Source organism: Macrosteles quadrilineatus, unplaced genomic scaffold, assembly GCF_028750875.1.
Source record: "Macrosteles quadrilineatus isolate MER2022 unplaced genomic scaffold, UCM_ALF_1.0 Scaffold_1__1_contigs__length_201487025, whole genome shotgun sequence".
Lineage (NCBI taxonomy): Eukaryota > Metazoa > Arthropoda > Insecta > Hemiptera > Cicadellidae > Macrosteles > Macrosteles quadrilineatus.
The window spans coordinates 97,271,831-97,288,611 of NW_026542594.1; the positions used below are offsets into that span (position 1 = coordinate 97,271,831).

The 16,781-nt window shown below is 32.7% G+C and overlaps 2 protein-coding genes across 3 annotated transcripts in view; one reads left to right on the forward strand and one right to left on the reverse strand.

The window, feature by feature from the left end:
* The window catches only part of LOC128992984 (GTP-binding protein Di-Ras2), a 291,630-nt gene that overhangs the window by 111,040 nt on the left and 163,809 nt on the right, over nt 1–16,781 (reverse strand). The window lies entirely within an intron of this gene.
* On the forward strand, nt 11,559–13,513 carry LOC128993550 (cuticle protein 12.5-like). Its single transcript, XM_054417557.1, has 3 exons — nt 11,559–11,625; nt 12,684–12,771; nt 13,196–13,513. The coding sequence occupies exons 1-3, from the start codon at nt 11,608–11,610 to the stop codon at nt 13,393–13,395; spliced, it is 306 nt and encodes a 101-aa protein (XP_054273532.1). The 5' UTR covers nt 11,559–11,607; the 3' UTR covers nt 13,396–13,513.

Here is a 16,781-nt window from a genome sequence, read left to right on the forward strand (position 1 = left end):
ACTACCACACCTATATTACTAACTTGTAACCAAAACCCCTTTTGATAATGAAATTCGAGTAAAAAAAATGATGTATAAGTATTTCATTTCTCAATAATGTTTTGTAAAACAATTAGCAAGTGTTTTTAGAAAACCTGATTATTTGATTGTAACTATTTCATCAATAAAAAACTATCTACTAAATTTTTAGAGGTCTTAAAAACCACATGAGTAATAAGAAGAAATATTGCTATCAGGCAGAAGCCCGTACGTGGAATTAAAGTAGTTTCAACAGGTGCAATAAACATTTGATGACGTGTATGCTGTTGTTTATTTCTGTTACCTCACTAGGAAAAAATAAATCATTTTCTTTTGAAAATCTATTAATGAAACTAATGTTTGAGGGGAGTAAGTGGTTTCGAATTACTTAATGGTCTGTTCTATATGTTTTACTACAGGAGTCTCACACTACAGGCTACCCAACTGTGTGCTTAAAAGCATTTTCTTTCCCTCCTCTCACTTTAAAACTAAACCTATATTGTTTTTAACTATGATTGTAGTCAATAATACTTTGGTTCGTACTAAACAGTACTTTTAAATCACAAATGTCTCCAATTTTTATTTTAAAGTGTCCAAACATTTTTACTAAAACTACTGTATAGTAGTTAAAAATCTTGTAAAGTATAAACTTACACCTCTATACTTACACCTGTTTTATAAAGGAAAGAAATATAAATTACAATTTATACCTATATACATCCTTTTATAGAATATTTACTACGTCGTCGCCATAAACCATAAAGCATATACCATATACTGTCATAACACAACCTAAAAGCCTCCCAACTCTAATGGAACACTAGCGTATAACGACGCGCGGAGAATAAGATCTTGACGAGCTTGTGGATTTATGGCACTGTTACGGGATCCTCCTGCATAAATAAGATTTATACATAAAAAGTTGACTACCGTATTGTATTTAGAATACGAGTGAGTGAACAACTCGTTTAATATTACAAGGTAATTTCACATAATACTGGACACATCACGAATAAAAATGCATAAGGGTCGTTTGAAGGTAAATTATCAATAATTTTATGTAACAGTATTCTATTGCAATTTTTGAATCCAGAGCTACTTATTTAATGAAAAGCTTACAGTTTTGATATGAATTAAGCATTTTTATTTGTTTGATCTTATCTTTTGCTTCGCTATAAAATTAGAAACTACTGAAATGCTTGTTGAGAAAACTACGTATACCAGAATATTTGTATTACACATTATTAATATAAACATTTATGTCAAACGATTATTATTTATGGTTTTCTCTACAATGGTGTTTTTTTATTTACATGCAAAGCTCAGGAAAATTGAGGTTGCAATAAACCCGTGATCCAACACTACGTGATGTATTTCAAATTATTCTGAAATTAATTGTAGTGTTAGTGTAAACATGTCAAGTGTTGGCACACTTCGTTTCGTTTATCCACAAACTGGGACGAGCATAGTGCTTAAAAATTAGCAACAGGTACTTTTGCGATTTGATTTAACCCTTGAAACTTAACACTAAAAAATCAACCGTCAAAAGTATGATTAATATAGATCTTTTTTATCTACAAGAAGCAATGTGTATACAACATTTGAAACCCATTTAGAAGTATTGTAAAATTTCACCCAACTTATGGTAAAATCTGCCGCGAACGGTGTGAACTCGTCAGCTCTGTTGCGTCGTAAACGATGAAGCACGTCCCGTCCTGTCAGTCGTAAAGTATACGACCGCCACGCGAGCTGAGCAGTAGTCCCTTGGGATACTGAACAGTGAACTGAAGACCAGACGTTGGCGATGTCGGGCACCTCCATCGTGATAGACAAGTGTTCTAGTCTATGTTTCACACACCTTGTAGGCATAAACACATTTGGAATTATGAAAGTGAAATTGGTTTATAACAAAAATATATCTGTACGTACTTTAATTTTCAATTACTTTTGTTTGGCCTACATTTCCTTTATACCTATTTTCTCACACCAATACCTAATGACATGCAACACATTGATTAATTATCAATTAATCGAATGGGGTAAGGTATCTCTAGTTTCCCAAATGTGTTAGATAGAATAATCACAAAGACAGGAAAGAATAAAATAATTTTGAGAAGCGTTATTACAAATGAAAATAAATTAAATGTGTTTTCACATATATGTAATTTCCACCTAAACTTTCGATGTATTCACTCGAGTACAACTTTTTCTGCACTTGAGATCCAACTCACCGTAAAACCGGCAGTGATACGGTCTTGGGCAGAACACGATGGAGAACGACTAAAATAATTTATACTATGAGGTCGAGCGAAATCTTATAAATACTGAAACAATTAATTGTACGTATTAGAATTCCAACGGATGTATTTACGACATATGTAACAATTAGAACAGGCGTTTTTTTTGGTTTCTTGGTAGCCTATAACTCATAAGTCATAAGTAATTTATTTGGCCAGATTTAAATTAATGCATTGGCTAAGTCAATATACATTAAAAAATACAGAGTGTCTTATAAACTATAAAATAACTAGGCCTACTAAACTAAACAATATTTAAATGTAATCAATTTATGAGCCAAGCATACCATATGCCTATGACTACCCATCAGCAATAAAATCACGGACACGGTAGTAAAACTTGGACACCAGTAATTTTCGCAGTGATGTTTTTTTTTTAACAACAGGGTTTGACTCAATTTTTAGATGGGTTGGCAATGCATTGAAAAGCAGCATACCGTTATAATAAATATGTTTTTTTGAAAGAGGTGGTTGAATGTTTTGGTATCTGAAGATTAGGACTGTTTCGCAAAGAATATGGACATGATCTGGAGCTTGAAAAGATGGAAATGTTCTTTTTCAGAAAAGAGAGTGTTTCAAGGATGTATATGCATGGAAAAGTTGAAATATTTGAAGACTGAAAAAATGTTTGTATGAAGTTCGTGAGCTGATTTTAAAGATGTTTCCAATTGCTCTCTTTTGAAGTCGAAATAGAAATCTGGTACTTCTATTCTCACATCCCCATGCCGGCACTGCGTATACTAAACGAGAGATTTCTGATCAGAAAACTTTGACAATTGTTTTAAAAGAAAGATACCGGAACCAACCCTCATACACACACTGTCGATACGGTCATAAAAACGAAGGGGTTTGTCTAATATTAAACCAAGGAACTTTAAGCCTTATTTTTAAGTATAGTACATACAGGGCGATTGATATAAATGTGCCAGCTGTTTTATTCGAAATTTATAAGGAACTAGCTGTACCCGCGGGCTTTGCCCCGTTTAACTTCATAAGTATTCGCATGGCTCATTCACGTCCTGGTTGAAGTTCGTTCGCTACGCTCACTCACCTTTAGGTTGGAGCTCGTAAGCTGCGCTCACTTGCCTTCAGGTTAGCTCGTTCGCTACGCTAACTCGCCTCCAGGTTGAAGTTCGTTCGCTACGCTCACTCACCTTTTGGTTGGAAATTAGCTGTTGTCATAAATTAAAAAAAATAATAGTGCTGCACCCTGTTGGTAATCCTTGTAACTTGCTATTGAACATCATAGAACAGAACCAACTTGTTTAATTGAAACAGCTGTTAAGATTCATTAATTCCTTTTAAATATGAAAAATCATAAGGTTAACATGGGGAACTACAGAGCCACTGGGGCGGAGCCCGAAAGGATTTTTGAGATAAGAATATGCTTTAATGTTAATCGGGAATGTGAGCTATCATCATGCCAAATTTCAGCCCAATCCGTCTAGTAGTTTATGCGTGATTGAGCAACACACACACAAACACACACACAAACATACACACAAACATACACACAAACTCACAAACTTTCAGATTTATAATATTAGTAAGATATCACGAAATGTTAAATTGTAACACCGGCTTGGATTTTTTTTATTTTAAAAAATGTCGTAAAGTTGAAAAAATATTTTAGACGCCATTTTCCCAATATAGCTGCCAACTTTGATTTTTCTTATGGAAGACCCTATATTTTATATTTTTTAGAAATGCAATGTCATTTAAAATCGTTTTTATCCTTGTCTTTTTTTGTCTAAACCTAATTATTTAGGAGTTGCAGCGTAAAAAAAAACTAAGAAAAAATAATTGCGGTGTACACTTCTGCGCCATAAAAAAATCGTAATTTATAGGATCTTCCATAAGAAAAATCCAAGTTGGCAGCCATATTGGAAAATGGCAGCTAAAATTATTTTTTTAACCTGATCAAAATCTTTTGAGTAAAAATCCAAGGCAGTTACAGTTTAACTTTTTTTTTTTAAATATCTTATAACTTTCGAATTAAACAGCTGGCACTTATATCAATCACCCTGTATAGACCAGACCTAGTTCTCATGTTTAAGACCACGGTAACTTTCCCATAAGGAAATTTATTGATCTCCTATTTTAAAACCCACTTAAAGATTTTATGCATATAAATAATGCTATGATAAATAGTGAAAATATTCATTCAGTCGATAATTATTACGCTTTCCACACACCGGGTGACTAAAAGACTGCATAAACGTTCGGTAAGCACGCAGTAGGCCTACGTGTTATTCAATTTAAGAACAGTAAATAAGAAACGTCTACCATCTTACCATCCTATGTATTTACCGTCTTGTAAGTTTACAGTATAGTAATATCTGTTTTTAGACTTAATTAATTTACTTTGCGAAATTTTAAATTGATGTTAATATTTATCTTTATTAAAAAATTGAATGTGATTTACAATCCATTTTATGAACTAGTAGCTCTTGATAGTTTAAACGATAGTATATTGTAAACTTGTCTCATTGAACACAATTAACAACTAACTAAAGTATTGTTCAACGTTTGGCAAAGTGTTTACAAATTAGAGCCCGTTTTGTAATCAATTAAAACAATTTTTAACAAAACTTTTGATACTAAAAATATATTATAGACCCTAAGACACTTGTAGAAAAACATAATTCAAAATTATAACCGACAACAAATTTTTACTTACATTATACACAAGCTTAATATTCCTGAAACAACTGGAGTAAAACAAATAATTTCAGCCAGACTGTTTTCCGTAAAGGTCGAGAGGTTCCTGAAGTGTTTGTTGTTGGAAAAATAAAAGACATGAAAATTAGTACAAATAATTAACGATACAGAACATATGGTACGTACGTATTTATTTAGAGAATTGCTTGTATATTTCAATAACATCTTTGCAGATGCTACAAATACATAAAGAATGAGACCAGCAAAGCTCAATACAGGTCGGCCTACACGCTACTGCGCCTTGTACATCCCACAACTACTGTGTGCTGTGTCCTGCTATCCGAGACATCGAACAAATGAGGTCAAAGGACAGATTTAAAAATCTGTTTATTGCGGTAATTTGTGAGTTTCTTTTTAATTTTCAAGAGTTTGATGGGTTGCAAGAGTAGGCCTACGACATTTGTATGAGATTTTCTTGGTTGGAGATATGCATTATGATCAGTCATTCATGACACACGTTTTACTAATCTTTTGATCAAAACAATATCATATAAGAGCACATGCATATCTAAATCAACTCAGCCTAAATAATGAATACAAGCCTTTTGTGAGCTCCTGAATAATGACTACCTGTATTGTGTACATTTAAGTTAAGATAACGAAAACTCGCTTTTGATTCTTCAATAAACAAATTTCATGGCTATGAGTCTTCTCTCGATAAATTATTCTTTCCTTGCAACTATTTTAAGAACGATTCATGTTTGCAATATCCATGAGAACGACACCCTGTTATTCAAAGCAAGTTGTGGGGTAATGCATTTAAGTAGATTGCAGTGCAAATTATGAAATATAATAAGAATATTTTTGAAATATGGTAAATTTTTAAGTTGATGGAACCTGAAATAATTGAACTTATATTTTACATTACCTCTTATTTAAATATAGATAATCTACAATTTACAATCCATCAAGCTTCGATTATATTGAAATTAAAACCAATTATCTATAGAATTTTTCTACAAAACAGGTTGCGTTTAAAACCCAAAAATAAACCACCAAAAATAACTTCTTAGCCATCTGGTTCTCCCACACAAGATTACGTTTAATCGCGTAACGAGAGCAGAACTGTGGGGCAAAACCGGTGGTCACGTGATCTGTAACGGCCACTGCCAAGGTCAGCTGATTATGTAAGCTCTGATTGGCTGCTCAGTCTGACAACGACCTGTGATTGGCCAGTCCAAGAGTCAGCTGATCGTCGCTTGTTCTCCCACATTTTTATGATCTCGCCCCAAGCTGCAAAATACCCCCAAATGTCAAATCGCGTCGAACCTTGACTTTTAGAAGACAGGATCAACGATCACATATTCACTTGACGCGACCACTTGTTATTTATTCGAACGTATGTGCGGGGTTTTTATATCACTATGATCCAGATGTAAAGAATTTGTATGTTTGAAAATTTTGAGACATAATAATATTGTTGCTGAAGAAGGACATATTCGTTGAAACTAAAGGTTCAAAGAAAAATATTCCTAACGGAGATTAAATCTTTATCAATATAAGTGTACATTCCTATCTTAACATTTCTATTGGTCAACATTTTCTTAACATTAGCTAAGTGATCACTATTTTAGAAAGTATAAAAGACAATAAGCATAATAATATAAAAAAATCCAAAGAAAAATAAATGGTAGTCTTCCTATGTTGTAATTACAATCAGCTGCCATAAATCTTAAGTTTGAAAATAGCATAAATTAATTGACAAATTAAGTGTTAGCTTTATAGTTCCAAGGAGTTATGTTTAGTCCTCTTACAAAAGTTGTTGACATAAAGCTATGAGGTTTCTTAATCCCCCAAATAAAGTATACCATATTCATTTTATTTCAAGTATATACCTAAAATATCTTAAAAAATCTCTCAGACCATTAATTTAATGCTAGACATCATAGAAGATTAAACAAATATTTTTAATGACAAATGATTATTTACAATAACTGTTCAGGAAAATTATCATTATATTATTGTTATTCTAATTATTATAGCTTAACACCTCTGCAAATATAGCCTACTTATTGGGATTAATAAGTATGGTGGTACTCAACTAAGCACAATGTTTTTAACACCTGTCCACCTCAAAGCTTGGGGGTTTGTCCCACCTTCACATCCTAGGACGCTAGTTTATATCCTGGAACATGTTTACACATTACTCCAGGCTAGTCTTAGAGGGTTGCGGCACATAAATAAAATCCATTGGTGATTGGCGGGATTTTACTCGGGATCTCGGGCGTCAAAGTTCCACGCTCTACCATTAAACGAGGTTACTATTAAACTCTTATGATGGGATATAACATAATATCTTTAAAAGCATCCACACGTCTATAAAACATTATGTAAATTTCAATAACTTCGATAATAGGGTGTCCATAAAGTCTTGACAACATTTGAAATAGTTGTTGTTCGTAGAATTGATAGGACTATATATGTTTTATATATGTTATTTAACAGCTGATTTTATCAAGTTTTGTTTGTATATGTTGGTAACCTATAATTTCATTGTTGAGTGTGGTACCAAACAAAAGATACAATTCTTGTGTCTGTCGTAAAAATGGCTACTAAGGAAGAAAAAGCTCAATGTGTTTTGTAACTTGACGAGTCTAATTCACCTGTTTACGTTCAAAGACAGATCCGATTGTACTATGGGGGGGGGCAAGCTCCAAGCTATAGATAAATTATTCCTTGGTTTAATAACTTCAAGAACAATGGAAGTGTTGCGGACCTGCCGCGTTCAGGTAGGCCTAAAATTTTAGAAGAAACCGTCGATGCCGTTAGACAATGCTTCACACGCAGTCCACATACATCAGTTCGCAAAGCTTCCAGGGAACTTGGTTTACCACATACCACTGTACATAACATTTTGGGTAAAAAACTCAAACTAAGCGCATACAAGATTCAACTAGTGCAATTTTTGAAACCGAATGATTACCCTTACCAAGCTTCTTTTGCTAATGAAATTTTAGATCTCATTCATGTAGCTAACAACTATCTTAGACATCACACTTTTAGACTTCTTCTTCTGGGGCTTCGTGAAAGACAAGGTTAATGCTACATCTGTCTCAGACGTGGGCGTGTTGAAGACCAGGATCAGAGAAGCAATTTCAACAATCACTGAAGAGATGTTGGCAAGTACTTGGGAGGAAATTGAATTTAGACTGGGAATTATACGGGACACAAATGGGTCACATGTGGATGTGTACTAATATTATATGAATTGCATATAAAACTTTTTTTCATGCTCTTTCTAAAAAATGAAATAACACTTTTGTATGTCTAATGGTTTTCATTTTATTACACAACAAAATGTTGTCAGGACTTTATGGACACCCGTATATATATGGCATGAGGGGCTTAACTCTAGGTTAATATGTTGCACTTATTACTTCCCTTGTCTATACAACTTATTAACATATCAACATATTAACCTAGAGCTAAGCCCCTCATGCCATCTATATATTATCGAAGTTATTGAAATTTTCATAATGTTTTATGGACGTGTAAATGTTTTTGAAGATATTATGCTATATCCCATCGTAAGATTTTGGTAGTAGAGCGTGGAACTTTGACGCATGAGATCTTAGGTCAAATCCCGCTAATCACCAATGGATTTTATGTATGTGATATTGCTGCAACCCTCTAAGACTAGCCTGGAGTAATGTGTAAAATGGTTTCAGGATAGAACGTAGCGTCCTAGGATGTGAAGGTAGGACAAGCCCCCAAGCTTTGAGGTAGACAGGTGTTAAAAACATTAAACACATAAATCCCTTCATATAAGGGGAATACAATTAAAATATAATCCACGGAGGGACACGAGACAATCAATAATGTGTACGCCTTTTCATGATCATGAGGCGAGTCATTGTCGAGGTCTTAAACGATTACTCCCACATGGGGACCCCTGGTGGTGTCGATATCTGCCCACCTTACACCTCACACCTCACCACTAAACTGGCCAACATCTGTCACAAGACAAGAATATACATCGAGTGAAATAGAAATAAAATTGCCATTGGGGATTGATTATTAGCCTAATTCTTTCATCAATGAATTTATTCCTCGGATTATTTTTAAAAATATAATCCTTACACCTTAGGTTTAACCGTGATAATACTTATACTTTTTTATAACATAGAATAGCGACAACGCGACGTTATTTTCTAGTTTTTATGACTTTACATTCAATGCGAAAGATGGCTGGAACAATCATTAATCATCATTATTTGGAAATAAAAGTACTAATAGCTTGAAGCTCCTGATAAATCTCACAAACACACTGCAGAAAATATTAGTAAAATACAAAAATCAAAATCAAAGGTTATTTTTAAAATATATTTGGAAATACAAGCTAATCAATAGAATTTTAGTTTTAACATAAGATTGAAAAATTAATTAAAAACAATAGTTTGTGGTCGATACACGAAACACTCGATACAACGTAAAAACTCAAAGTAATATTACAGTATTAATATTATAAGATTCTAAGATATTTTCTTTCATTTTATTTATTCCACGGCAATGCCCTTTACAATGTGAACATTCAGTTATGAACTATAAATAATTGTATAATTTCATAATACCACAAGACAATTCTTGATGGATGACTTCATTAAATAACAAATTAAAATTTCAATAAAATACATCAATACAATGCAATTAACAAATATAACGTCAATAATAGAGCAACAAAATAATAAATATTATTGAAGCATGTAGTGTTCATGTAGTGTATATGCAGTGTATATGTAGCAGTGTTTAACATACTCATACGGAAGTCTGAAGTTTTATTTATAATGTTAAAATAGTTATTTATTAATTGCAGGTTTCCTACAACAATAAATATACTTGAAAATTCTCTTTATTAAAACACTGCAAAAGATTCCACGAGAAGTAATCCCTTGTGGCACAGCAAAGAAATATTTCCTCGAAGATGGGACAGTGTCTTCATATTTCAATGTCTTGCGTTTAAACCTCGGCGCTGAAAAATTGAAAGAATACTGTTTTACATTTAGGAAATGTGATAGCAAATTTTTTTGGCTATTAACAAGAATCACTGCAAGCTTGGTTAATACAATAATAAATATATTAAACTACTGTATTATGTTTTTATTTAATACTAAACCCTAGTTTTGACTGAATATTTCGTAGTATTGTTTTCTTTGTATTCTGTACGTCTGAGTAGGACTATACATTTTAGGTGATGTTATATTCTGTACAACTAATCCGGTAGAATTGATAAATAACCGATACCAAAAGGTTGCAACTGTACTATAGGAACGTATGTAAAAGATTTGTATCTTTATCCATAAAACGGCAATGTCTGGGCGATGCAAAGGACATGAGGTAGATAGCCTTGCCCTTCGTGAGTGTCAATGTCGGGGGCAGCGATGCGATGGCGTTACTACCCAGGTGTCAATGACTCATATGATCAACCTTACTACAATATGGTGTCACATTTCAGTAAAATTACGTGACACAACTATAATTTCCAAGTATATTTCAACTCAATGAGAGTTCAACTCATAAATTACTCATGTATACGTATGTAACACTTCATAGAATATGCATAATTTTATTAATAAAAAAATGGCTGGACTAAACTTATTATTAACTATGATTAGCCTAGCATAATATAATACAGACAGACTGGTTTATTAACATGGATAAAAAAATGGTTTTAAAAATAAAATATGAAGATAGGTATGGACTTGGTTATTTATTAAATAAATATAGATACGAATACCTTATATCCAAAACTAACTGCACCATTTAAACAATTGTGACAAATGTTATGCAAAGTTTAAAGAAATTCAACCCTATTCTGCCAGAAAATGTTATGACGTTACCCTTCCACAACTTTAAACTATAAACATTTAGTCTTTTAAATATACTATGCCACAGCAAAAGTATTATTACCTCTAAGGTTAGGGTTTCGGTATCTGACTATGTAATTTCATCATTTAAAAAATGAAGACTATTTCAGAATCAGTTAGTTGCATGGTGTTATTATTTGGTGAATTTCCCATACAAGAAGTAATTTGTTAGTGTAGGTCCTATGGTAAAACCAACCAAGTTGTGCTTGTAGTGAATAAATACACTGTTTTATAAATTGTTTAGGGATATATTTTTATCAAATTTGGTATAGTTGTTAGTTTTATACTAAGCATTAACATTTAAAAACAAACCTTACTACCTTCTCTGTACCAGCAAACCGAAGGACTTGTTAAACCTAATGTTATTTTTAAAGGGAATTAACCTAGCATTTTTAAGGACACATTTGATAGAAAACCCAACCATTCAAATAGAAGTTCATTTAATCTGCAGGTTTGCTGCTGGGGGGGACGTTATTTCTTTGCCCTAAGAAGCAGTTATGGTAATCTATATTCTATATCCTGTAACATTTTCAAAACGGATTAATGATTTTTGGTTTTCGGAGGAGAGGTGTAGCAGGGGCGGGGCCGCGCCCAACAGTCAAGGTCGAGGGGGGCTCACAGGCCCCGGGCCCCACGGTATATAACCCGGGCCCTCCCTGACTCTTCATCAGTACGTGTATCCCAGCACCTCTGAGCTCTCATCTACAATGGCCGCCAAGGTTCTGGTAAGTACCACTACGAACTACTTGCCCAAATTCTTAGTATATTTGATAAAATATAAGAAGTAAATATTTGTACACTATAAATTGAATTAAAAACGGTATACATAAAAAAAAAAATTTGCCCCTGTATAGGGAATGAATTCTACTGTATAGTAGATGCGATGATATATTTTCCCCCAGTTACATATAATTTAAAATGTGTTCTTCGGTCACACGTACCCTAATAAGCGATCCGTTGTCTTTATTAGTTTTATAACTATTCTAAAAAGAAACCAGCTAAATTTATTTTTGGCAATGACAAATTTTGGTGCTGGGTTTTATTTGTATTTTTGTACTATTAATATCATATCAACCACCAAAAGCAAGCTAAATCTTAAAGGGGAGTTTCAACCTCACTGTTAAAAAAAAGTGTGAACCTGTGAAACAATTTTTAATATAACGGCTAAAACTAAATAAAACCCGGTTTAGCCTAATACTCAATAGCAGTGATAATATACATTTTTGTAGCTATAATCTTTAGATTACAAAATATTTTGGAGTAATTAATAATTTATAAATAATGCTCTTCTAAAATTTAGAGTACATGTTAAAACCTTCTTGCTTACATTAAAGAAAAAAAATGTAATTTTATTTCAATTGTTAATATTAGTTCTTGGAATCAGTGTTGATTTTTTATTATCAGAAGGAAGTTTTAACGTCATTAATTAATTTACTTACACCAATTGAGAGTGATATACTAATTTTCAGTACATAAATCATTGTAATGATACAAGTAATTGTATATTAAATATCCTCAATAATAAATGTATTAATTAATATTCACGCAGCTGAAATGTCGAAACGCTGACTATTTCTAATGCTTATATTTCGTTGAACGGTGTAATATGAGTATAAGACAGTTTCTTTCATTTAATTAAACATGCATAAATAAAACAAGAACAAATAATTAAGCTAACAGATTTTCAAGGAACTAACAGGTAAAGGTACAGAGAAGTAGTTGGTTACACCAGTCAATGGTAACACCCAATACAGAGATTACAATGTGTTTGATGTTGTTACAGTTCTGTCTCCTCGTCGCCGTCGCCGCCGTCCTGGCCGCCGACCAGCCTGAACTCGCCCGCGAGAAGAAGGCCGTCTACGCCGCCTATGGTACGTTCACACCATAATATTATCACTAAAGATTATAATATGAGTTTCTAACATCTATTGCATAAAAATACTTTAAAAACAAAAATAATATGCAATACATGTATTTGATATGGCAGTTAATATGTATTACACAAAATATCAACTTAACTGAATTTGAATGGTAATGATAAAAACATAGTTAGTTAATACTGTATACCTTCTTTTTTAGTTTTTTGAGTACATTATCCTCCCAATTTTTTTTTTTTTACCAAAGCAAAACAATTGACGTTAATCATTTAAAAATTACTAGCTGCGGAGATCTAATGTAATTGTTAAATAATACATTATACATTATTTTGTTATTGACTATTTAGTGCAAGAAGAACAGATATTTTAAGAGTAAAACTGATTGCGAACAATTTTTACCTCTTCTTTGTTTTTACAGGCTACCCCTACGCTTCCCCCGCCGTAGCTTACGCTGCCCCCGCCGCATACGCCCCCGCTGCCTACGCCGCCCCCGCCGCCTACGCTGCCCCCGCTGCCTACGCTCCCGCTGCCTACCCCTACGCTGCTGCCGCCTACCCCTACGCCGCCGCTGCCTACCCTTACTCCGCCTACCCCTACGCCGCTAAGGTCGTCTACTAGACTTCTATCTCCGAAATCCTTGCCCGGCCATAAATTTTGAACTTCAAAATATTTCATCAATTGGTCTCTTTCTCGCCATGTGTTCACTTCAGTCACCAAATTAAACAGTTATCTCTTATTTTCCATGTTTTTTATGTTCTATCCTTATTAAATGACATTTAGTCAGTAACTATAAGTCAAAGTAAAAAAAAAATTATACAACAAAAATAAATATAATGTAAGCATATTTATATTTTTATATTTATGAAACTATCAAATCTTAAAATATGTCACATAAAATTATAGGGGTAATAGGCTATAGACATGCATTGATGAGGTGGGCACAATGAAACCAAGCAATTTTGTTTGATTAATACATACTGCCTCTCCGAGCATTGCACTCTTTAGTCTCAAATTCTACGAACCTTTTATACGATATCCATAGAAGCTATACACCACAGTAAATAACACCTTTAATAAAAACAAATCATCTATGAGCCCTAACAGTTAGATGTATTTATCAAATGGTAATTATAAAACATAACCTTAGTTGACACTCACAAGAATGTTGAAATGATTACAAAGTCACACGGATCTTTATCAGTCATACAGCCACGATTGATAAACTATGTCTATGTAAGAGCCAATCATGTCTTTAAGGTACAAAAAAGCTTTGAACATAATCAAACAACGAAAACAAAGGAATCTGACAACAACAATAATTACGTACACTATATGAGATACAGGATTTTTAAATTCATAATTTATGTTATTGGTAAGTCCAAAGTTGCGTGTGTATACATCAATACAGCAAACTAAGTATGAAGCGAATCGAAGAGGCTAAAACACGTACTGCACTCAAAGAAAAGCACGTCGACTAACAACAAATAGAATGATCCTATTTATTGCAATATCCAAGCTCCATTGCAGTTTCCACATTTTTATACACTTTGGTTTTACCTTTAGTTCACTAGTATAACATCACAAGCAATGAGGTTCCTTTAAAAACTTTGCTAGCTAAATTTCACAGAGGACAAACTTGAATTTTAGCTTATATAGATTATACTACTAGTTTACCTTGTCGTTTACCTGTGAAAACATAGTAAACAAAGCATTTTATTGTGCACAGTAAGTTATTCTTTGTCCATTATACGCTTTGTCCTAGAACATACGTTTAAGAGCACTTACCGTTAAAACAGATAAAGCCATTTTGAGCATTTGTAATTCTTATGTCTGTTCTTAAATCCAATTTACCAAAACCTATTTAATGTTAGCTATGAGTAAACTGTACTGTATTCTACACACAATTGTGTGGGTTAAACACGCAAGTTCATTAGGAAATTATCAATTTTAATCCTCTATTCATGCTTAAAATGTTACTGGAACAAAAACAAGTGTTTAAAAATATTATTACTCAAGCTATCATGATTATATTTAATGGAAATTCCAATTTTTAACTTCTTAGGACATTGTGAACATTTAATTGATCTATTACTAAAAATAATATTATATTTCATTACTAGGGTCGATAATGGTGTTTTTGATGCATGTCATATATACATGGTACACTCGTATATAAGGCATATATCAAAGCCAATTGTCAGAAAATGAACAAAACATCGAAAAAATTCCTACTGCAGATTTTGTTTTGAGAACTGATTTATTTTTCCGTTGTTGCAGTTTTGCTTGAATAATGGAAATAGGTAGATAACATTTGGTAATTTCTTCATGCTAGGCTGTTAAAGTTTCACTAAAAACACTTCATTGCTTTCTATTTAGCAGTAAAGTTAAGCACTTGTTGATCATAATGTTATTTAAATAGAGAACAAATCTGGAATCTTGAGAGAGATATTTTTTTGTAAATCCAATCAGGTAAATTAGAATTTACTTAGTCTGAAGGTTTGCTGATGAAGGGGTATTTACTATCTGTGAATACTAGCCGCTGAGTATCATCTATTTGTACTGATTATTTATCCTGCCATAGGACCAAATTGCTATGTATTTATATCTCATTACAATGGTATGTCTAATAGATGGTGTTCCGTAACATTACCTTTTAAGTACCTATTTTTTATACAAAACTGTGCTATTTACAACATAATTAAGAATATACATTTGATAACACATGTAACACTTTAATCAGGTATCAATGCTAGAATAAATGAAGAAAAGAAAATACATAAAAATACAAACAAACTAAAAACATCAAAACCTTAGTGGACAATTTTTAGGAACCAAAACAAACACCTTGAAGCTATTTTACGATTATCCCATTAGCCATTGTCAAAGGCTGCAAAATAAGAATACGAATAGGAAGCTAATATTTGAGAAACAATATGTATTGCAACAAAATTTATTGAAAATTACACCCTAGTTTCATTCAATGCTATAACTAATAACTGTTAACGTAAACTTCATTTAAGTAAAGTACAACTACAATTACACGAAAACTACCAATAACCGTAACACATATATATTTAATAAAGGTAAATATAGTTTCAAGAGTACTTGAACGACGAATAATTCATCAAATAGTTATTGACGGTTGACTATAAATCATTCAGCGTGACTATTAGTAAGCAAATACTAATTACAGTGTACATTTCATTAATAGACCACACATGTAAGTCAATGACTTGAGTGACATTGTTCATTCAATATGACATTTAAAATGACAATTTAAAATATGTAAATGATTTTAAATAAATCTTTATTCCGAACGTTGAGGCGATAAAGTAATATTCAGACCCTGTGACATGATGATTCCAATAATCATTCACAGCAATATCACACCTTCACATGTGAATGCCACTCAATTGTTTGAGTACAATGACTTGACGAGATCGTGTATGACCTTGCAGTGAAAGGGAAAGCGGGGCAATCACCTCTCATCACAAGGTACAAGGCCGCAAACATCATCTCAATCGTACCTCTTGATCAAAATAAAACATATGTTAGTCATTTGAGTGGTTATTATTTTATTTTTCTCTTCAATTAACTTCGTCATCGGGCTTATAACATACTGAAATGGTTAAATTATTCGCCTTAAAGTTTTTGAAGGTTACACTTCTATATCCACATTATATTAGTCAATTCTGGTCCTAGTTTAAAGTTATGTTTGCAGACTAAAAATATGCTTTCTTACAGGTTCCTAACGAAACAAGGAAACAATAATTGAAATTATTAGGGAATTTAAAGTGGAGAGAATAGTTTTAGGCTTGATGTAATGGAACTGAATAGAGATTACCATGAATAATTAATTATATCTTACCAATCTTGAATTTAGTCTTGAGGTTAATATTGTCGAAGAATGAGAAAGTCCTTTATATAACTTTAAAATACAATTATATAATCTATAGAGAAAATCACCAACAAATAAATGCAAAATGAATTAGGAAAAAACTGTG

Excerpts from the sequence above, each read along its gene's own strand:
- LOC128993550 (XM_054417557.1), top strand. Across the intron at positions 12,772-13,195 it reads GGCCGTCTACGCCGCCTATG|GCTACCCCTACGCTTCCCCC; the intron begins GTACGTTCACAC and ends TTGTTTTTACAG.